General features: G+C 34.6%; 1 protein-coding gene across 4 annotated transcripts in view; it reads right to left on the reverse strand.

The window, feature by feature from the left end:
• Positions 1 to 23,044, reverse strand: part of LOC127105751 (uncharacterized) — a 59,387-nt gene extending 36,343 nt beyond the window's left edge. Inside the window, exons 1-4 of one of the 4 annotated variants that reach the window (XM_051042955.1) lie at positions 22,903 to 23,033; positions 22,613 to 22,758; positions 22,285 to 22,522; positions 21,550 to 22,154 (exon numbers count right to left, since the gene is read on the reverse strand). In XM_051042955.1, the coding sequence (XP_050898912.1) occupies positions 21,721 to 22,154; positions 22,285 to 22,522; positions 22,613 to 22,758; positions 22,903 to 22,906 (822 nt within the window). In that variant the 5' untranslated portion in view covers positions 22,907 to 23,033 and the 3' untranslated portion in view covers positions 21,550 to 21,720. Of the gene's footprint in view, positions 1 to 21,549; positions 22,155 to 22,284; positions 22,523 to 22,612 lie in introns of those variants that run through there. The other 3 variants (XM_051042951.1, XM_051042953.1, XM_051042952.1) reach the window with 3 other exon arrangements.
• Positions 23,045 to 23,933: the final 889 nt, after the last annotated feature.

A 23,933-nucleotide genomic window follows, 5' to 3' on the forward strand; every position in this document is an offset into this window, starting at 1 on the left:
GTAGGCTTAAATTAGGTATTGCCATGATAGTCAAATAATAGCTTTGAATTCCTTATGTATGATGGATCTTGGTTGTGTGAACTTGTTAGAGCAAGGAAGCTTTTATGTACATTGTATGTGTATGGTCTAAATTGGTATGTTTATCATATATGCTTCTATATCATTTGGGGTTATTGTTTAAGTGTATGCGTATGTGCTTGTGTAGTCATGTGTGTGTGGACTAGTGTGTAGATATATTTGGATGTGTGTATTGAACTATACATGTTGAATGTGTATGCTGTCAAGTTGCCATGACAATTAAGGCTTGATGTTGCTCTTGTATGTGTTTTTGTATCATTGATCCTCTTGTTATGGTGTGTAATCTTGTATGCTGATGTGGTGATTATTTATGCTATTTACTTGTGGTAGCTGTATATGATTAGACTTTAAAATTTGTGTCATGATATGTGTTTCGATTTGAGGTCATGACAATATATATATAACATTCCTTGAGACTTGACATATGTGAGCTTTTCACGAGTATCATAGCCTATTCTAACAAGTTAGTTTGTGTCTTGGTAAGGATATGGTCAATGTGTTTATGTATGTGTGTGGTATGCTTAAATGTGTCATGATGCTAAGGTTTATTGAATGTTGCAGGGCTGTTTTGAGCATTGCATGGTGAAGGAGGGAAGCTTTGGTCATGGCATGGCATAAAGGTTTGAATGAACTTTGGTTATGATGATGATGGCATGAAACTTGGTCATGAAGATGATGAAGGCTTGGAGGCAAAGTGGGGAGTCATGAGATGAATAAAAAGTAGGTCTAAGGTCCACATTGACTTTTGTCAACTATTTGACCAAATGTCAACAATTGACCAAAAGTCACTTGTGGGTCAAAATCAAGATTTTTTGTGTAGTTTGCATTTCTGACTTTTTGGCAATGTACTTTTGGGATTTTGAATGTGAATTTGACCTTGTACATAACTTATGACTTGTTTTCCAATAAATGAATTTTCCCTCCATTTGCATAATTTGAATTTTTGACATCTTGAATCTCTTTTTGAATTTGAATCCCAAACCACTCCTTTCATGCTTTAATTCACCTAATAACAATGAATCAAAAAAGAAATGATAATGAATCACCTAACATGATTTGGTCAACAAAAAGGAAACCTTCCATGGTTAACAAGTCAACCTTGTGTGAATGGTTTCCAAACCCTCTTGCTCGTGATGTGTACCAACAAAAACATTATGTATTGACCCTAATTAGGGATTCCAACACTTAGGCCAAGAAAAGTCAACTCTCCAAGTTGACTTTGACCAAAAAGTCTAATGTAGCACAATGGTCCCATAAGATTGTTTCACAAGTGCACACAACAATAAAACCTTAATCCATGAAGATTAATAACATCCTTGGCATAACTCAATACGGTGTACCATAAACAATAGGAATCCTTTGAACCAATAGTTTTGCATGTGAATGTAAGTGCAGATAAATGATCCTAGAAATGAATGATGGAGGTAAATGTATGCAGATGAATCAGAGTCATAAGCCAAATAAAATGAGAATAGGTATGGCAAATCTGGATTTGTTTAAACAATTTATTTTAATATTTTGAGTAAACAATGTAATTTTAAAAAAAGTTTTTCCCATCTGTTCTTTTACAGAAATCGAGAGGTATGTGGCGCTTTGAATGAAACATATTTTATTTTATTTTTTATCTAATAAGAAACACATTTTACCTCGGTTTTGAGTAATAATTGAGAGAAAATATAAGCGTGTTTATTGAGTTTCTTCACCGTCCTTAATCAAATCTTTATCATCTATTTAATGAGTATCAACGCTCAAGATACTGTCATTAGTGATTCGCGTGAAACCTAAAACCCTTATTATAAAAAGCATTATGAATATTAAAAATTGATAATGAAACATTTGACACGAAAATAGAATTTTTTTTTAAAATATCCAGAAATTTAAAAAAAAAATTCAAAAATACACCATTTTTCAAAAAAATTACACAAATGGCCATTTTTGGCCCTAAATTACACTAAGGCGCCACCCTAGTTGGCGCCTACCCTTAATGGGTAGGGCAAGTCGCCACTAGGAGTGGCGCCTACACCCATTCCATTTTTTTTTTAATATGTTATTTTTTTTTTTTAATTTTTTTTAATTTATAAATTTATATTTTTTATTAATTATATTAATTTATATTAACACATATATATGAATAAAATTATTTACAAGATATATATATATATATATATATATATATATATATTATTTATATATATATATTAATTTATATATATATATTAATTTAATTTATAAGTAATTAATATTATTTGTAAATTTTTGGAAAAAAAAATAATTTATATACGTGTAAATAAATATTTATACACATGTAAATTAATATATATATATATATATATATATATATATATATATATATATATATATATATATATATATATATATATATATATATATATATGATAGACAATATCTTTAAAGATAAAGATAAAGATATAAAGATAATAAACAGAAAATATTTTTATTTAAATAATAGACAAGACAAATATTACAAAGATATGATTAATCACATATGATGCGGTCCCTGGTACGATCCGCACGGGGGAGGTCTAATTACTCGCCTAGACGGTTCACGTGGTGGTGGTGCTTCCCTATTACCACCCCTTGCCCTAACGCGTCCCCTTGTCGTTTGTCGTTGTGGTTGGGTGGAAGTCCCTTCAGTGCTGTAGGAAAGACGGGTCCCCTCTGCGCCCTCAAAGCTTTGTCTCGGTGGGACAAACTGACTACTGCTGGGTGTGCCCTCGAATTGTGGTCTTTGGTAGTTTAGGGTTGAATCGGTTTGGCCAAAGTACAATGTTTGTTGTGGTGTGTAGTAGTCCTGTTGGTAGTCCTCTTGTATACCCGTGTCGGGGCTAGGTGGAGGACTGGAAGAGCTCGGGACATTGTCGTGATGGAAGTGTTGGGATTGGTGGAAGTGGGGGGATTGATATTGTGGTAGGTGTTGGGACTGTTAATGGTGGTGGGAATGTTGAGTTTGGTGTTGGTAGTCTTCATGGTATTGGGGTTGAGTTTGTGGTATGTATTGCTGATTTGGTTGGGGGGTGGACATGTGTTGTGGTGGTTGTTGTTGGTAATATGGTGGTGGTTGTTGTTGTTGGTAATAAGGTGGTGGTGGTTGTTGTTGGTAAAATGGTGGTGGTGGTTGTTGTTGGTAATAAGGTGATGGTTGTTGTTGTTGGGAATACTGTGGTGGTTGTTGTTGTTGGAAATATGGCTGTTGCATCCGGGGATCGTCCAAATAGAACGGGTCAGACACAATCATTTCTGGATTTGTATTTGCTCTATACCAATCCACATATTCCCTTGTCGGCTTCATTTCGTTGGGCGCCACCGGAAATTGTAGAACATAGTGGGCACGGTCTTTCTACATTTTACGAAACTCCTTAGTAAATTCCTTCCAATTTTGGGCATACCACTGGTGGCTGACTTTTTTTAGATGCCAAGGTTCCATAGACATTGGGGGGTCTGGGATTTCTTGATGCATTCCGAATTGCAGCTTGACACGGTCACTTTGGTGCATCTCCACAGTGGTGAACCGCATTATGGCCGTTTTTGCTGTCCAAACAGCTGCATCTTCGGGGTTGGGTTGATGTTCCAATCCCAAATATGGCCTCCAAATAAACTGCAAAGAAAAAAGCAAATATGTTATTTATCGAGAATGCATGATATTAATAAATCAGTTAGAAGCTGAGTGATTTAGTGGTAATACATCTTGTGCTCGGAGACGATCCAAGAGTTGACGATAAAATATAATTTTATTTTTGGGGGTAAGACTGTAATCCAGTCCGGTTGTAATGAACCTAAACAAAAAAAGATAAATAATATTATTTACAAATATTTATACAATAAATTTACAATATGAAATAGCATCAGAAATTTACCTAGTTGCGTATGGGAAGGAGTAGTCGTTAGGATTTTCTGGGGCTAGCCTCGGCAATCTCCACCACCCCCATGCTTGGAGCAAAAAAGCACATCCAGAAAATGTACAGTGCTCATTTTGTGCATTTTTACTCAAAGAGCTATATAGGAATGCTAATACTGCAGAACCCCAACTATATGTGCTTATTCTATCAATGTCCCCGAGCAAACTCAGGTACATAAAGTTTATGCTATTTCCCGTCCCTTCGGGAAATAGCAAGTTCCCAAACAATAGCATAATGTAAACCCGGGTTTTTATGACTTTTTCTTGTTCGGAGGATTCCTCAGTCAAAGTTATGGAGTCGTGGTACAATTGTAGGCTAGATAATTTAATACCCTGACCCCTTGCTTTGGCAGACCCCTCACCCTCGACCAGATCTACCCCCAACATTTGAACACATATTTGGTTAGGCTGTTGAACATTTCCGGTCACAGGCTTACCATCTATTCTAAGACCCAAAAGCATGTACACGTCCTCTAATGTGACGGTACATTCACCAGTTGGTAGGTGAAAAGTGTGTGTCTCGGGTCTCCAACGTTCACACAGAGCCAAAATGAATTTGACATCAATTGTGGCATTTACAACATGCATAACATGACCGAAACCCGCACGCTCTATGTAAGGTACGCACCATGGGTCTGGATAAGGCATATGGTGTGAACGTTGACGAAATTTCTTGGGATCCTATAAAAGCAAACAATATAAACAATCATTAGATTGGACTTTTAAAAAACAAATTGCAAACATACGAAAGAGGCAATGTTCAAGAAAAACTTACGAATGAGGCAATGTTTGCCCTAGTGCCTCTGTGTTCTTGGCCCATGGTAAGAAGAGACATGACTGCAATGTAGAACGAAGCTTGGTGGATGAGAAGTTTCGTCGGAGTTCTCTGAATAAAAGTGTTAGTGGTTGATGAAAACTTGCAAGAATGACCCTCTATTTATACTCGTTTTCAAGTAGACTGAATATGCAAAGGTGTGACAAGTGGAAGGCATGCGTGGGAATCTTGCAGAATAGGTGCAGGCTAGGTGGTAGTGTTGGCATGCATTGGTGCAGACTAGGTGGGAGTTGTCTTGTCATGGGGAAGACTTGGTGGAATCTGATGATGCAAAGGTGTGACACGTGGAAGGCATGCGTGGGAATCTTGCAGAATAGGTGCAGGCTAGGTGGTAGTGTTGGCATGCATTGGTGCAGACTAGGTGGGAGTTGTCTTGTCATGGGGAAGACTTGGTGGAATCTGATGATGCAAAGGTGTGACACGTGGAAGGCATGCGTGGGAATCTTGCAGAATAGGTGCAGGCTAGGTGGTAGTGTTGGCATGCATTGGTGCAGACTAGGTGGGAGTTGTCTTGTCATAGGGAAGACTTGGTGGAATCTGATGATGCAAAGGTGTGACACGTGGAAGGCATGCGTGGGAATCTTGCAGAATAGGTGCAGGCTAGGTGGTAGTGTTGGCATGCATTGGTGCAGACTAGGTGGGAGTTGTCTTGTCATGGGGAAGACTTGGTGGAATCTGATGATGCAAAGGTGTGACACGTGGAAGGCATGCTTGGGAATCTTGCAGAATAGGTGCAGGCTAGGTGGTAGTGTTGGCATGCATTGGTGCAGACTAGGTGGGAGTTGTCTTGTCATGGGGAAGACTTGGTGGAATCTGATGATGCAAAGGTGTGACACTTGGAAGGCATGCGTGGGAATCTTGCAGAATAGGTGCAGGCTAGGTGGTAGTGTTGGCATGCATTGGTGCAGACTAGGTGGGAGTTGTCTTGTCATGGGGAAGACTTGGTGGAATCTGATGATGCAAAGGTGTGACACGTGGAAGGCATGCGTGGGAATCTTGCAGAATAGGTGCAGGCTAGGTGGTAGTGTTGGCATGCATTGGTGCAGACTAGGTGGGAGTTGTCTTGTCATGGGGAAGACTTGGTGGAATCTGATGATGCAAAGGTGTGACACGTGGAAGGCATGCGTGGGAATCTTGCAGAATAGGTGCAGGCTAGGTGGTAGTGTTGGCATGCATTGGTGCAGACTAGGTGGGAGTTGTCTTGTCATGGGGAAGACTTGGTGGAATCTGATGATGCAAAGGTGTGACACATGGAAGGCATGTGTGGGAATATTATTTAAAATAAATAATCAGGTTGTTTAAAATAAATAATTAAGCTTAAATAAAATTGAATAAAACAGGTTGTTTAAAATAATCAGGCATGCGTGGGAATATTATTTAAAATAATTAATCAGGTTGTTTAAACACATAATGGAAAAAAGAGGTAGTTTAGTATTGGAAGTGTGATATTCAGTATTGGAAGTTCAAGAAGTTTAAGTTTTTGGTGAAAGCAAAGCTAAAGCTGAGACTAAGTTCAGACTATGTGGAGAATACATTTGATGGATAGGCAGTAGACGTGTCAAAATTATTACATGCATGCAGCTCCACGTTGCCTGCAAGTTCTTGCATGCTTTACATGTGTCCAAGTTTTGCATGCGTTGCTCTTGGGGAAGGATTGGTTGAAGACATGCATGCAAAGATGTGTCGGAATCTTGCAGTATAAATATTCACACACATTTTCACAAAGGTATTCACAATATCTTCACAGCAATATTCACAAAAGCTTCACAATATCATCACAAAACCTTCACAATATCATCACAAAACCTTCACAAAACCTTCACAATATCTTCACAAAACCATCACAATATCTTCACAAAACCTTCACAAAACATGGCATCTTCATCACAATACAAAATCAAAGCTCACGTCAATGGTGAGACTTATGAATGTGATATGTCTGGCTTCCTATTTAGAAACACCGAATGCACTCGTTTTTGTCTAAATAGAGGAGCTGACTTCTCTTATCTGAAGAAAAAGATTGAGTCCAAACTAAGACAACCCGTGTCCCAAATTTTTTATCAACAACCTTTTTTTTTCAGAAAACAACTCTGTCAAGTTTCGTAAGTCATTGATTCAAAATGACATGGAGACAAAATACATGTTTCGTAACCATGAGTATTCTGGTTACGAATACATAGTGTTGTACATTGTGTTGGAACAATTTCAACCAACTCAGAATATTCAGTCACAGGTTATTGATCCTGTGATTGATGACGAACAAGATGTTGAGCACCACGTTGAAGACGATGTGGTTGATGATGCTGAAGACGTGGTTGATGACTTGGTGAACCGTGATTCTGAAGACGAAGACCAAGTTCAAATACCTATAGCGCAACGCTACTCACCGCCTGCGCACTTCAGAACACTTAACTTGGGCGAGGATGAGCCCTCATCAGATATGTTCTACAACCCATATATGAGGTCTGATGAGGACTTAAAGAAGGGTGACCAATTTCGGACCAAGGAAGAGTGTCTGTTAGCAATAAAGAACTGGCACTTGAAAAACTGTGTTGACTACGATGTTATCAAATCAAATCCGGAAAGATACGTTATTGTATGCAAAAATCCGGAGTGTGGGTATAGGTTGATGGCATCGTACAAGAAGAAACATAATGCGTGGGTGATAGGGTCCATTTCTCAAGCTCACATTTGCGTCAACACCAACATGGCACAGGATCATCGCAAACTTAGCCATGATATGATCTGCCATTCCATATTACCTCTAGTTGAGGCTGACCCGTCACTGAAGGTCAAAACAATTATCTCCCATTGCGTGGCTGTTTTCAAATATACACCGTCATACAGAAAGGCTTGGTTAGCGAAAACCAAGGCAATTGAACTGGTATACGGTAACTGGGAGGAGTCATACAAACAACTACCACGCTACCTGGCTGCACTACGATTGTATTCACCTGGGACGGTTTCTATAATGGAGACCTTGCCGGCACAATCCCCTGACGGAACTCGTCTAGAAGGTAATGGAATATTCCATAGACTTTTCTGGGCATTCCGTCCCTGCATCATCGGTTTTACATTCTGCAAACCACTTGTTCAAGTCGATGGAACTTGGATGTATGGGAAATACAAAGGATCGTTATTGATGGCGGTCGCACAAGATGGAAATTCTAATATTTTCCCAATAGCCTTTGCATTGGTAGAAGGAGAAACGGCTGCTGCTTGGAGTTTCTTCCTTAAGAATCTCCGAACGCACGTGACTCCACAAGCTGGCATCTGTGTGATTTCTGACAGGCACGCTTCAATAGACAGTGCATACAATAATCCAGCAAATGGTTGGCATGACCCCCCGTCTACCCATGTCTACTGCATCAGGCATATTGCTCAAAATTTTATGCGGGAGTTCAAGGATAACTTCTTGAAGCAACATTTGATAAACGCGGGGTATGCATTAAACCAACCTGGATTCCAATACTACCGCCGGGAAATAGTGTTGGCAAATTCTGATGCAGGGAGGTGGATCGATAATATTGACAGAGCGAAGTGGACTAGATCATACGACGATGGGGTGAGGTGGGGCCACATGACAACAAATCTTGTGGAATCAATGAATGGCGTCTTTAAGGGCATACGTAACCTCCCGGTAACCGCATTGGTGAGTGCGACCTATTTTCGAATGGCAACGTTGTTCGTAACAAGAGGCAGGCGCTGGCATGAAGTGTTGCAGACGAGTCAGGTATATAGTGATGCCTACATGAAGTTTATGAGGCAGGAATCTGCCAAAGCCAGCAGCCATCGGGTTACGGAATTCGACCGCCATGGCCACACTTTTAGTGTCAAGGAAACAATTGACCACAACCAAGGGCTGCCCAGACAAGAGTATAGGGTCCTAATACCAGACCGTTGGTGCGACTGTGGTCAATTTCAGGCCTATCGTATGCCTTGTTCCCATGTCATTGCAGCGTGTTCACACAGCCACTTCGATGCATTATCGCTAGTGTCTCCCATCTACAAAGTTGCAACATTGCTCAATGTATACGACAATCCCTTTCCGGTGGTAGCATTGGAGGCGTATTGGCCAGAGTATGACGGGGAAATTGTTTGGCACAACGAATCAATGCGGCGGAATAAAAGTGGTCGCCCAAATAGCAGGCGCATTAGAACTGAAATGGACGTCGCAGAGAAAATGCAGAGGAAGTGTAGCATATGTAGACAACTAGGGCATAATAAGAACAAATGTCCATATCGTGGATCTAGTTTCACAACTTAGTTTTCATATTCATAAATCAGTGTACCAATGCTATTTATCATTAAAGTTTACTTTTTATTCTAAATAGAAGATGACACTTGAACAACAAACACAAACATCTAACATTACAACACCAATTACTAAAACAAAAACAAATACTAGAACAAAAACAAGTACTAAAACAAGAACAAGTACTAGAACAATAACAAATACAACAACAACATGACAAACAACCATTAAAATCTAAGAAATTACAACAGTTAACACTATGTCGTCTGATCCATGCATCATTTGGATGCAATCAATGTCGCTTTCAACTTCAACCCACCAACGTATCGTTTCTCCAGTTTCAAATGAGAACCTTGTTCTAAGCCTCTGAATCCTTCTGATGACTTCACCAGGTTGGTAATCTCCCTCTAACCAAGACATCAAGGACCTTTTTAGTTGGTCCAACGAACGGATGTTCCAAAATTTCATCTCCATTGGGGGTTTCAAAGGCGAGAAAATAACATGCCCATCCCTTTTTAAGATTACTTGTTCAGGATCCGGGCGCCTTGATGATGTTCGCTGCCATGACGACGGTCTTGGGGATGCCATGAACTCAACTTGATAGAGAAAGTGATAGGAAACAGTGGTGAAGAAAATGCAAGGAAATAACACTTTATTTATAGGAAAAGATCTGGGTTGTACACCAATCTACTTAACCCTAATTAGTGTCGCACTTGATAAATTAACCTTAACATGATTAACCCTAATTTTCCCAAAAATTTATAAATAATATTAATTACTTATAAATTTAATTAATATATATATAAATATATATATATATATATATATATATATATATATATATATATATATATATATATATATTAATCTTGTAAATAATTTTATTTATATATATGTATTAATATAAATTTATATAATTTATAATAAATCTAAATTCATAAATTAAAAAAAAATTTTAAAAAAAAAACATATTAAAAAAAATAAAAATAAAGTGTAGGCGCCACTCCTAGTGGCGACTTGCCCTACCCTTTAAGGGTAGGCGCCAACTAGGGTGGCGCCCATGTACAAAATTAGGGCAAAAATTGCCCAATTTTGTAATTTTTTTGAAAAAATGTTTATTTTTGAAATTTTTTTAAAAAACTGGATATTTAAAAAAAAAATCACGAAAATAATGAAACATAAAAAAAAAGATTTATTTTATTTGGGAAAAAATTTCTATGATGGATTGCAAGAGAAAAAGATTATTTGGGTTCAAGGTTTGTGTTCTTAAATAATCATATACCTGAATATTTATTTTAATTATCTAATATTTTTTGTTTTATATCATAAACAAATGAATGTAAAAGCCATAGAGAATATTTTGCATCCAACATTTGTTCTTCCTCAAAATCAATAAAACGAGGATCCCCAACATTTTCTCTTCCTCAAGTATCCAACATTAATTCTTCATCGATAACGATGGCGATGAATCAGATTCAACATTTTTACTTTAATATTATGTGTAAAAAATATAGTTTATAAACAAATTAATTTATTAATATTCTGTGTAAACAATATAAAGAGTATTTTAAAATATATAGATTTTTCTCCTGGTTTTGTTTATAAATTGAGAGGTATATGATGTTAGTTTTAGAAATATAAAAAAAGTTATTAATGGGGATCAAACCAATGACAATTTCAACTATCCCTTCGGTTATTCTAAAATCGAGGAAATAAAGTGACAACTTTTCATGACATCATTCGTTACTTCATCTCTGTAACTGATGTTAAATCAACTTTGGGTCCGAAGTTAAATATATATTTTTTGGTAGTAGTGTATGATTTCTTCTTCTATTAATTGATTAAAATGTAATACAAATGACGCATCAACTAATATTTCTTCATCTTGTGGTGGAATTTTTCTAAATCATCATGCAAACTGCATTGAAGGTTTTGCAAAAAAAATATGAAATTGTTCTTCTTTTATTGTTGATTGGTCTAACTTGTAATCGAGACCGATTCTACATTGTTTTTATTGACTTTTAAATCTTCTTCTATTATTTTTTGGTCTTTTATAATCTAAGTGGTTTAGTTGTCAATTAATGTTGAGAAGTATAAATCTCATGGTCACTCACATCTATAGATGAGAAAATAATTGTGCTAATTACTTTGCAAATATTAGTCTTAATTTTAATAATTTTTTCTTTTTGGATTGTCAAAGTTTAGGATCTTTTCTATTTAAAAAGGTTTTTGTTTGATTCTCCCTTTATTTATTTTGATTTAAAAAAAATATATTTTGATGGTTGTAGTCTTTTTATTTTTACTTTAAATTATTGATTTAAACGTATCAATGATTTATTTATATTAATACATAAACATAAATAAATATTATCACTATATTTTAGAACAACAATTAATATTTATTTTCATCGACTAGCATTAACATATATCACTCGACATACTTCACTCACCCCTAATTGGAGTCATTTAGCTGCACTAATTTTTGTTTAAGAAATAATATAATAAAAAAATATTAATATATTTTTAATTTTTTTTTCTCATACTACTTACAAAAAATAATTTTGTTAAATTATACATAATTATTTTATTCTCATATAAAACTAATTATATCTTCTAAAGTTGTGAGAAATTGATCAAATGACTTATTTTGAATATAGAAAGTATTTAATTATATGTGAAGTTTTTTTTTCTGATATATCTTTTAAGTCGCATTACATTTACATCTTTACCCATTTTAATATATTCATTTTAAAAATACAACAAATATATATATCATGTTATTATTGACGTTACAAAACATGGTTGATCACGTGTCAGCGGCACTACATTTCGACCGATCTTATACAACATTTTTAACATGATGTTTGTGCATTATTGTCTATTAAATTAAATTCATATATTAAACTATTTTATGTGTTCACAGGGCAGAGTGTAGACTTTCTTGCCGAGTATATATGCAATTTTTGGACAAGTTGACGATGCTGCACCGCGTCTGCAGTGTTCTCCTTGTTTTTGTCATGTTTTATTTAATTAATTAATCTTTTTTTTTCTTTCCATGTGGCTATTTATTAATGCTATAATTCAGTTGGATAGTTGACAAAATCAATTAATCAGGATTGCACATTCTTAATTAATTACAAATGTTGTTTGATTAATTAGGAGTGACTTTTACATAATATAACGATTAACGATAAAAAAAAATATAATCCCTTCAAATTATATCATTTTAAGAACTTTCACATTATTTTCACTAAAAATCATAAAGAGTATATTTCACTAAAATTCATAATTTAAAAGAACTATCATACTCCATCATGAAGGATATATTTCACTTGAATTTAAACTAAAAGAAGAGTTTTTACATGTCGAAAATTAAACTGAAAATTTATGATGTAACTTTTAGATTGGCAAGAAACTTTTTAACCATTCACATAATTACACATCACCCTTACACCAATTTCAATAGATGCTCGTGTACAAATCAATAATTTGTGTAATTTTGTTTGTATCAACACTCCTTAACTTGAATTTTCCACATGTCACAAATTATTCTTCCTCCACGTTTTTGTAGACTAAACTTCATAGTGAAACTTGTGACTACAACTCAACAACAGTATCGCAAGACCATTATTCTCTTCCAATATGGAAAATCATACAAAACTGTAATCATTTGGCATACTAAGAACTCATATCCCATTATCAACCAGACTCTGATACTAGTTGTGTTAGATGAAGGCAACAATGTAGAGGGTGAATAGATCACAATAAAATTTTCTTAGATTAATAATTCTCTTTTGAAAATATTTACTATGGCAAACGGAAGTAATTCTGGATCAACACTCATCTTTCTCGAACCGTTATCGGAAGAATCAAATATGCATTTATACTGTAACAAAATGTATACTGATGATGAGAAAGTAAATCAATATGTTTTACAAAATAATCGTTTGATCAAAATCACACATTGTAGTCAATCTCCAATGAATTAGGAAATAAAAATTGACACAAACTATTTATCAAACATCTAGTGTGCAATAATCATCAAGTTAATTTTCCCTTGTACTGAAGATATGAAAAACCAATTGCAACTCTTTAGATTGTAATTATCTTTTACACAACAGTATGAATTACTTCAACACAACCAAAAAATTTAGTTTATCAAATTGCACACTAAGAGTATTATCAAAATGTGAAGAGAGAGAGAGAGAGAGAGAGAGAGAGAGAGAGAGAGAGAACACCAAGATTTGTTTAGGAAGTTTTCCAGTTATCCTCACAATGGGTACGTCTACCTCCAATTTTAAATATAATTGAGATATGTATAATTAACACTTGCAAGAGTTATTTACAAGAGCAAAAGGTAGCAATCAAAACCCCTAAACCCTATGATTGATGTTGATCCTAACATGTTATCCATCCATGATCTTAAGCAAGATCAAGTGATCAAAGACTTCCAAGTCGATTATCCTGTTACCGCCACTCCTTTGACAGAACCCCGTTCTTCAACGCTTTCTCTCGACTGAATCCTCGTTGCGAGATCTTTTACAAAACCCCTAAATCAATACTTAATATCTTGGAGGAAAAACCATAACCGGTTTTATCAAAGAAACCCCCAAAGAATACTCAACCCGGTTTGATTACAACAATCATTAATTGGACCTTATCAATCTAATCTAGATGACACTCAATAAAAATGATTATTTGTAATTGTTGAATGTATGAAGAAAAAAGTTGAAGATGAAGAGAAGATTATTTATATGTTCTTGGTTTCCTGTTGAGAAATGATTCATGAATACATATTTATGTGTATTTGTGTGTGTAGAAAAAATAACAGACAGAACAAATTTTTAGCCAAAAATTACAAGTTTTGTAAAATAGAACAAAATGTATTGACTCCAAATTAAAATGAGTCAATACATAAAGGATGTGAGTCGATATATTGAAGGCACTGACATTTGTTTAAAAAAATTCTTCAGCAGGAGTCGACTCTAAACACGGTAGAGTCGACTCATACATGTTATGTATCGACCCACAATAACAATGTATCGATACATTAAGGGCAAGGCCATTTTCTTAAAAAAAACTTCAGTTGGAGTCGACTCTAAACACGATTGAGTCGACTCATTCACATTGTGTATCGACTCATACCTCATATGTATCGATACTTTTAAGGCATAACCATTTTCTTTAAAACTCATTAAGTATGTATTGATACATAGCCATAACGTATCGGCCCATAGACTTATTTTTCATGAAAAATCATAAGTGTACACAAATAATTAATGAGTTTTGGTGTGATAATACACATCTATACATAGACAACAATGTCCAATGTACACAAATACTAAGTGTCCTAATTTTGACATCATTCAAAATATATCTAAGAGGATAGTGCACTCACAAGTTGTTGGAAAAATATTAAGGTTTAGGGTTTGGCACAAGGAAGATCATGAGAATGGTGAGATTTTAAAAAATAAGCTTCTTTGAGGGATAAACCACACGAGGTTGATGCTTTTCAAAATCAATTAGACTTTATACATTTGTGAGGGGGTGCTGACTTATGGAACACATTATCTCCAAAAGGAAAAACGGGAAAGTCAATCAGCAGACATATTCCATTAACTGTCATTAATGAAGTTGTAAACATGAGAACTCACAGTAAGAATATCATCCTAATCACTCAACTATTGAATATCATGAATGATAAGGTCACCACATTAAGCATTACTCCAAAACTTAATATATTTATCATCGACTAAATGTAAGCTTGTGTGTTCCATCATCACACTATATTCATCTTTGATGCTTGATCTCAACACTATACTCTTAAGAAAAGTGGATCAAGGCTCCTATGAATAAAATAGATTCCAACAAAGCTTTAGATTAGAGGCTTCACTTGGAAAATGAGGGATTTGGCCCCTAACCCTTCTTTAAAGTAATGTTTGCAAACCTTCTTCCAAGCAACCATTACCAACTTTATTTTAGTGACATTTGAAGCGGTAAATTCATGATCACTGAGCTATTGGTTAGCTCAACATCAATAACACCAGAGTCGCCATCGCTTTTTTCTTGTTTCCAAAGGAAAAGAGAAAAGTACGAACAAAATCCAAAGATAAGAAGTTTTCAAATAAAAACTAATCAAATGTCAAAGATTATAGATAAGGAGGTTGATTACACAGAGGGAAGGTATTAGCATCCGAAGTATCCTAGGTACTCCTAGAGAGCTCTTTTGGTGTGCAAGTGTTTTAGTTGAAAAAGATGTTTGCTAAAAAATAGAATGAGGGGATGAGAAAAGAATTCAGTATTTACATTTTGTGTTTGACAAGACCTTCAGTCTTATGCCTACGTACCAACATAAAAATGAGGGATCAAATTCTCGTAAATCGTGGTAAAAATTTCAAATATAGGTGGATTTATTTTAACAAAATCTTAAAGATCTTTTGTTATCAAAGGGAGAATACTCAACCAAACATCCACCGATAATGAGGGCTTTACAACATTTAAGAGGGATGACTCCAACTTGGATTCAATTAACAAGTATGCCAATAACCTCTAATAAATGGAAAGACTTACAATCAACATACCATGGAATGGGAGAATTATATCTCGACCAAAGATAACCCAAATCTAAATGCTCTCTTTTGAAAAAGTTAAAAGAAAAAGGCACAAAGTGGCCAAAATGATTAGATGATGTTGTTAGTCATTTTTTGTTTTTTGAAAATAAAGTCAATATGATTAAGTTCATTTACAAGTTTGATTAAGAAAATATTTTGAAAATCAATGACATAAGGCCAAGGTTTCTACTCATTAAAACAAGTCTAAGTTGAAAACACAAGCAAATAAGTTTTGAAAATGAGGGAGAGATTTTGAAATTAAAGAAGGAGGAGGAGATGAAGGGACTATCCTAGACAAGATTTAAAAGTGTAGAGCTGAAAAGATCTAACCAAAGGGAAGCATCCACAAGACAATAGTGTCAGATAAAAATCCATTTCCTTTGGATTATCAAGCAAGCAACAAAGCATAATCATCTAAACAATTAATAAGAAGACCAATGGCATCAAATAAAGATAACCAAACAGCCAAGCAAGCATTCCAAAGCAAGCATTCTTCAATGTCCTTCAAATGTATCAGATGAAATATCCCTTGAAACACACTCAAAGAGAAATCATAAGATAATATCAATAAGGTCAAAATAACAATTCAAACAAGAAGAATGAGTATAGAAGATAAAGCAAAGGAGTCTCTCAAGGCTTGTATCAGATGAATGGCATTGACCTAGAAATGGTCTCAGATTAATGGCATTGGCCATGTTTCCTCTATAGGACAGGGATGTGGTATACTCTAAGTCCAAAGGTTCAGATCAAGTCACAAACAGAGGTCCAACAGTCCACCAATGTATTTTTTAGGATTTTTGTTTTTATTAAGTATTTTAAGGTCCTAAGACCATAAACAAAACAAAATCACAAGCACAAATATAATACAAGCACAAAATACAACTCAAGTGAGCAAAGTGAAAATGACTGAAACATAAATAAATTGCATGAAATGTAAATGACAATGAAAGATAAAGTGCAAGATTTTAAATTGCATTAAAGTAGATGACATTAAAAATAAAGTCAATATAAAAGATGTTAGTGAATCTTAGTGGAAGAAGAAATGCTTGTTTTTAAGTCATTTTTTGGAGAACGTTCAACCATCCACTCACAAGCATGAAGATATGAACCTAGACATCATTCATGAGAAGGGCTCCAACTTGCATAAACCAACAAGTATGTCACTAGGTCTCATAAATAGAAAAAAGGCAAAATATTCACACAATACCATGAGGAATGGGTGACTTACAATCTCACTTACAAAAATGCTATGCCTTTGGGACAAATTTAGCGTTATGTTAAGCAGTCATAATTGGACTTATGTAGAAGTCACAACTATCTGAGGTCGAATAATAATAATATTGGTGTTAATGAATGCTAGAGACAAAGTATCAAAACCAAGCTCCTAAAGCATGCCACCCACAAAAATAATAGGGAATTAACATATCTCAATCAAGCCCATGTTGATTCATTTGGCACAAGGTCATTGATGAATCAACTAGCATTTTGATCTATGAGAAATCATTGGCCATGAATGGATTGAGAAACAAGTGAGATGAACATGAAGAGATGAAGTGAAGGGGATCACAAATTGATCAAGGGATGAACTTCATTTGATCAATACCATTCATTCATTTTGAGGGATGAAGTTCAAACTTTATCAACCCCCTAAATTCAATGATATTGATCAAATTAATGTCCAATTCATGCAAGATTAAGGCCAAACAGAAACTGAGTCAACATAAAGTCAATAAAATAGCTCAACAAAATATTAAGGCAATTAAATAATTTAAATCCAATTTTTAAATGAAGAAAAATATATTTTAAAAGGGGAAAACCCTAAAATCCCTTCAAATCACCAAAGAAATGGCCAAGGGATTTATCATAGGTCAAACAAGGGCAAAGGACAATTGACTATTTTTTTGGGGCATTTTTGAAAAGTCAGAAGTATTTAAAATCATTTAAAACAAGTTAAAAATCACAAAATTCACTAAAAATGTCAAACTCAATCCAAAATTTAATTTTAATTCAGAAATGGAAAGAGGAAATTATTTGCGAAATTTTGGTGATGGTCCCATATTTTTTGGATTAAAATTGAAATTATAATGAATTTTGTAAGAAAATGATATTTAAAAATTAATTTGGAAAATAAAAGAAATTAGAAAAAACAAGGGCCATCAGATCTCCCTCATTGATTGAGGTGGCAGATCTAATGGCCAAGCGCGTATAATCCACCATACACTTTAGTCAACATGCACGCAGGCTTGGTAATCAGAATCAAGGGACCAAATTAGAACGTGGCCAATGGATCAGATGGTCTGGATTGCGCCAACACACCACCAGAGCCCTAGCTCCGGTCATCTTATCCGACCACCTCACCGGACTGGTTAGAAAGTTCACCAAAATTAATGGACCATACACTACTTTGAAGAGAAAATCACGAGGATTCCAAATATGACCTCCAAATCTTTCAACTCTCACTCTATAATGAGAAATGTGGAATTGAAAGTTGAGGTGTTCAAACAGAATTTCTTCGATTCAACCTCAAAGCAACTCAGTATCAATGCCTACATTGGTAGGATTCTAGTCAACCAAAAGTCAAGCCAAAATCTTAAGAAATGAGAGAGAATCAAAGAATTGAAATTATGGAAAATTCATCTTCGGATTGCAGTTTTGAGGCTCGATCTTGATGCAATTCCACTTGGTCTTGCTTCCTCTTGCTTGCAGGAGATGATTAGGATCAAAATGGATGTAAATCCTTGGAGTTTTAGTTCAGAAATAGAAGTTGAACTAGAAGCTCGATTTCAATGAAATCCTCAAGGTATTCTATCAAGTATGGCTATGGGATTGCTGGGCAAAGCTTAGGCAGGGGTTCTCTTCAATTTTGAAGCAATGGAGTTCAATTTATAGGCAATGCAAAATGATTTCTACACCTTTCAAATTTTGGCCAACAATAGTAATTCAATAGGCATGTGTTTAGGCCCAAATGATCATTACAATCAGTCCAAAATCGTGCATAAATGATGTTGAGATCATAACATGAGGCCATGCAAAGTAGTGTAACATTTGTGTTCAAAAGTTTCCAAATTGGGTCATGCAAAGAAGCCATGCGCAAGTCCCTTAATTTTTGTCCAAATGGAATGATCTTGATATCTTTGGAAATCTACCATCATGGGGAGCAACTTTTATGTTGGGACTTTTTCTATTTGAAGATTAAAACATGATGAATTCTGACCTTGAAGTTGGAGGAATCAAACATACTTAAAAAATTTCTAAGTTAAAAGTCAAATGACCCCTTTTTCTACCTTGAATAACTTTTTCTATGAGTTTTAAATGACTTTGGTTCCTTCTTCAAAGTTGTATCTCTTTCAATTATATTAATTTTGATAACAAATTTGACACAATTTGGATCTAGCATGATGGAGTTATGTATTTTAGAAGTTGATGAAAATTGCTTGTTCAATGATGAGGACCAAAATGGACCTATAATATTTCCTTATTGCACATGCCCTTTCAAGTGAAATTTGACCTTTATCAAAGAAGAAAAGTTGAATAAGACATATTTAGATTGACCATGAAACTTGGATCATCTTCATATCATAAATATTGAGGAAGTTATGGTTCTTGGAAGTTGACCTTCCATCTAGGGCACAAACAAAATGACCTATAATCTTTCACCATAAAAAATGACTTTCCAAGCAAAATTCACTCTTGATGCCAATATGAAAGTTGTTTGGAATGTCATAAAGAGTAAATTTTATATTGGAATCATTTTCATATGACAAAATTAGTAGGATATATGGTCTAGGGAATCCTAGATTTGACTAGTTGGCTTTTCTGGTCATCCTCCTTGAACCAACTTGCAAACTTGAAGTTCCTTTGCTCTTTGGGGCTCATGGAGGATCATATATGCTTATAATGATGTTAAATGAAGTATCCCATGATATCTTTGACCAAATGTTAAAGAAACTTGCTAAGGAAGGCACATATGATACCTAGATGAATTAGAGCTTCCTTGACAAACAAGCTTCAAACTCTTGATGAATTCTTGATAAAAAATGACAAATAAAGAACATAGGGATCCATATATTATGCTTAGAACCAATGTGGACCTTTTCTTTGCTTGATTCCTTGCACTGAGGGGCTCAAGCCCTAGTTGTGAGCTTGATGAGGCATATATGGATACACACACTACCTACAAAAGAAACAAAGCTACACTAGACATATTTTTGGTTTTTTGTTAGTAAACAAAGAAAATAAAGTATGATACAATCATAAATGCTTGGTGATCTCTCCCAATGCAAACCCAATAAATGATAGGTAAGGAGGAAGCCAAGATGTGATCCCAATGCCAAATGCAATGCTATGAGATGGCATGAGGGATCTTAGGGTCAAAATTGGGGTCTTACAACATCCCTTCTCCAAATGAAATTCCTGGTGTTAGATTCCAACTCCTTAAGCAAAGCCACTAGCCGCACATAAACAAATATAATGAAATGATATGCTTTGAATGGCCGATTTAATAAGCCGGACTCTTTATGCAATGGGCTACAGATAACAAGCCTTGTGTATGCTCTTAAAGATTGGCACACCTATGTATGTGAATTGCACACCTCTCACATCATAGAGGCGCATGTTGGAACAAACGACTGAGCTTCATTATGTTCTAGTTGTTTTCAGCTATCGCGCGTGTCGTAAAACCAAAAAATCACATCAGAATCCAGCCAGGCCAAATTCGAAGATAAGTCTCCGAAAGTTCAGACAAAATCCAGAGATAAATCTTCGAAAGTTCAGACTGACAATTTAGCTTTGACCTTGCAGTCGCGACAATAGGCTACAGATAACAAGCCTTAGGTATGCTCTTAAAGATTGGCACACCTATATATGTGAATTGCACACCTCTCATGTCGTACAGACGCGTGTTGGAACAAACGACTGAGCATCATTATGTTTTAGTTTTTTCCAGCTATCGTGTGTATCATAAAACCAAAAAATCACATCAAAGTCCAGCCAGGCCAAATTCGGAGATAAATCTCTGAAAGTTCGGACAAAATCCAAAGATAAATCTCTGAAAGTTCAGACAAAATCCATAGATGCATCTCTAGATAAACTCCGAATTACATAAATATAGAAATCCCATTGATGCCCTAGACTCCAATCAAATGAGAATGCATGTCTATATCAACTACCTATTTCGAATGTACTACTATCTAATGTATCTTAAATGATCTATGTTACTAAAAATATCATTCGAATCTCAGAAAAAGAAATGAAATGAGAAACTTACCAAATTAGAGTTATGGATGAAAAACATGAATGAAGTAAATGATTTTGCAACAAATGAAGTAGAATGGAGTGAGTGGTCTTGAAAAATGAACTTCAATAAACTTGTTCAAATGAGGTTTGGAAATGACTTTGCAGCAAAGGAGCACAAATAAAGTTTTAGTAACTTTGAAGCAAATGAAGAAGGAAGATGGAAGAGTCTGATGCGGGTATATGAAATAAACGCGTCTTGCGATACATCTCCGTAAAATTTCTTGAATTTTGAATTAAGAGTTTTTACATAGATGTGTCTTCGGACTCACCTAATATTGATACAAATATATATTTCCAAGGCAAAATAAGAGTGATTAATTAATTTGCGCAAATGGGTGTGGAGAAAAAAGGTATGTCCAAAGACCTCTAAACGACAGTGATAATTGTTACTTTTCACGGTGGAGCAACTCTCAAAACTTAACCATTTTACTCATTTATATAAACCCCTATGGCCATCTTTGCCCCAAATTCAAATTGGAAAACTGATCTTATTGTCCATCCTTAGCCCCGGATTGACCGAACAAATCAACAAAAAGTGTTTTTTTTATGAAAACAAATCTAAAAAAAATGTAAATATATTATTTGATATTGAACATTTTTGAGCAACATACAAATATCCCTATGCATGAATTGCTATAAATTATTTTTACATAGTTATAAAACAACATTGAATTCACACCTTTCTCACTCTAGAAAAAATCAATCTTCTATCTTAATCAACTATAACAATTTACACAACTTCAACAGCAGTACAATGTATATTAGGAATCTTGTCTAACAAATCCACTGTTAACATTGATGCCTTTACCTTCTGCTTTGAACTAATCGTCTGAGAATATCCCATTGAAAGTGAATTTGTTGAAGTATTCCTTTTACATGGACCCAACCACTTAGCTTGCATGTATTTTTGTTTTCTCCATGGTCCTATGTGCATTTTGTTTTCCTTCAAACATCTCTTAGCTACCATACACATGATCTTTATTATGTTTCTTAATCTCTCTACTTTTCCTACATACATTTCTGGGAGTTTTCTCACAAGATTGTTATAATCTTCACTTGCTTTTCCCATCTCAAATTGTGATCGAAAGTTTAGTTCTATGATTACCCTAACATCTGACTTCTCTTTGCTTGTACTATGTATCACATCCAAAAATGTATGTTCCCCTGCATAGTTATAATAATTATATAATTGTTAGCTTTGAGTATATATTAATTAATTTTATAATGGTATATTATATATAATGAATTATTATTTAATTACTTAAACCGTAAAAATTAGTGATTAATTAATCACCTGATGGAAGATTATGTGAGCTAGTCCATTTAGTATTACAAATGGAACTATTGAAACCAGCATTTTGAAGGCACCTAGAAACTTGTCTCATGAAACAGTTTCTACATTCTCTTGCTGATGAACCCATGATCTGCCTACTACAACTGCACTCTATTTCTGATCTATCTATTTCCTCAATCGCTTCTTGTGTTGCATTCCTTATGCTAAATTCCACAGCACTTATTTTATATACATTCGTCTGCACCAAATCAAAACCAAAATAATTTAATCATAATTTTAATTTCTAGATCTCAAAATAATACATGTGGATCATGAATTAGTTAATTACCTGCAGAAGCTGAAGTTGATTATCCCAAAAATTTCTATTCTCTTCAATATTGCTGGTACCAGCATGAACCTTCTGAGAAGATTCATCATCATCATCTTCATCTTCAATATCTAAAGGAAAGTCATCGGAACTTGAACTACTATCACCTAAATTGACATCAGAATCATCAAGAAATTCAAACTCTACATCAATAAGATTGTTGTCTGCAAATTGCTGCAGTTTTTTCCTAGATAATTCTCTACGGAAACCAACAGGCAAATACCTAGCAACTCGGGAGATAGAAGTTGTACCCATGATTATGATTATTGTTGTGTGTTGAAAGGAAAATGAAGAATGAATATGTTTATATACAAAGGAAAATGAAGGATAAGACAATCTCCAATATCCGCGCAGATCTAATAGCTGTTTTCAGATATATCTATCTAATAGTTATTAAGTTGTTGGTTGCTAATTTTTAATTAAGATTTAAAATGAGATTATTTGATCATTATTGACTTAATTGAGGTAGGTTCGAGAGAAAGTTAGAAGTTAGGGTCATAATTCAAAGGCTACTACAGCGTGGATCCACGTCATTTGTTATTTAGTTATATATCCTGTTCATACTGTGGGGGTTTTATTTTTTTGCTCGTTTTGTCTTAACAAATATTATACTATTACTTTTTATAAATAAACTTTTTGTTGCTAACTACAAGTTCTTATGCATTTCAAAATTCTAGATTATTCACTTTTTGGTTACAAAATTCTTGTATATTCCAATATATAACTGAATATAATGGATATGGTTTTTCCAACAACATAGGGAAAATCATATATTAATGAATAAAAAAATATAAATGTATTAAAAATAACAAAAAGTATCAGGAGAATTTAGAGAACCCCAACCCTAATACACAGTAGCACAGAAATAAACCAAACCGCCAAGAGAAATAAAAAGTACTCAATTTTGCGAAACATATCCTGAATCCTCCGACCAAAACAGATATTTGGAAAAATCAACCTGCAAGAAGGTATGTATGAACACCTGCACGAAATAAAAAACTGACGACAACTAGCCATCCAATAAACTCCTAACCGTCTAGCCATTTAAACGGGTCCCGTTTCCAATCCACTAGAGAAATAGAAAAATTTGAAATATGAGCATGAACGTACTTCCAATTCAAATTAATAATCATATACATTTATTGATCGATAAATTTTCCGTATCAAAAGAATTTTATTCCACAATTTTCAAATAGTTCATACCACATAGATCGAGTAATCGAAATCTATTTTGAATCACTATAAAAAAATACTCTATTGCGATGCAATTTAATGACGTGAA

The sequence above is a fragment of the Lathyrus oleraceus genome, chromosome 7 (genome assembly GCF_024323335.1).
Source record: "Lathyrus oleraceus cultivar Zhongwan6 chromosome 7, CAAS_Psat_ZW6_1.0, whole genome shotgun sequence".
Classification (NCBI taxonomy): domain Eukaryota; kingdom Viridiplantae; phylum Streptophyta; class Magnoliopsida; order Fabales; family Fabaceae; genus Lathyrus; species Lathyrus oleraceus.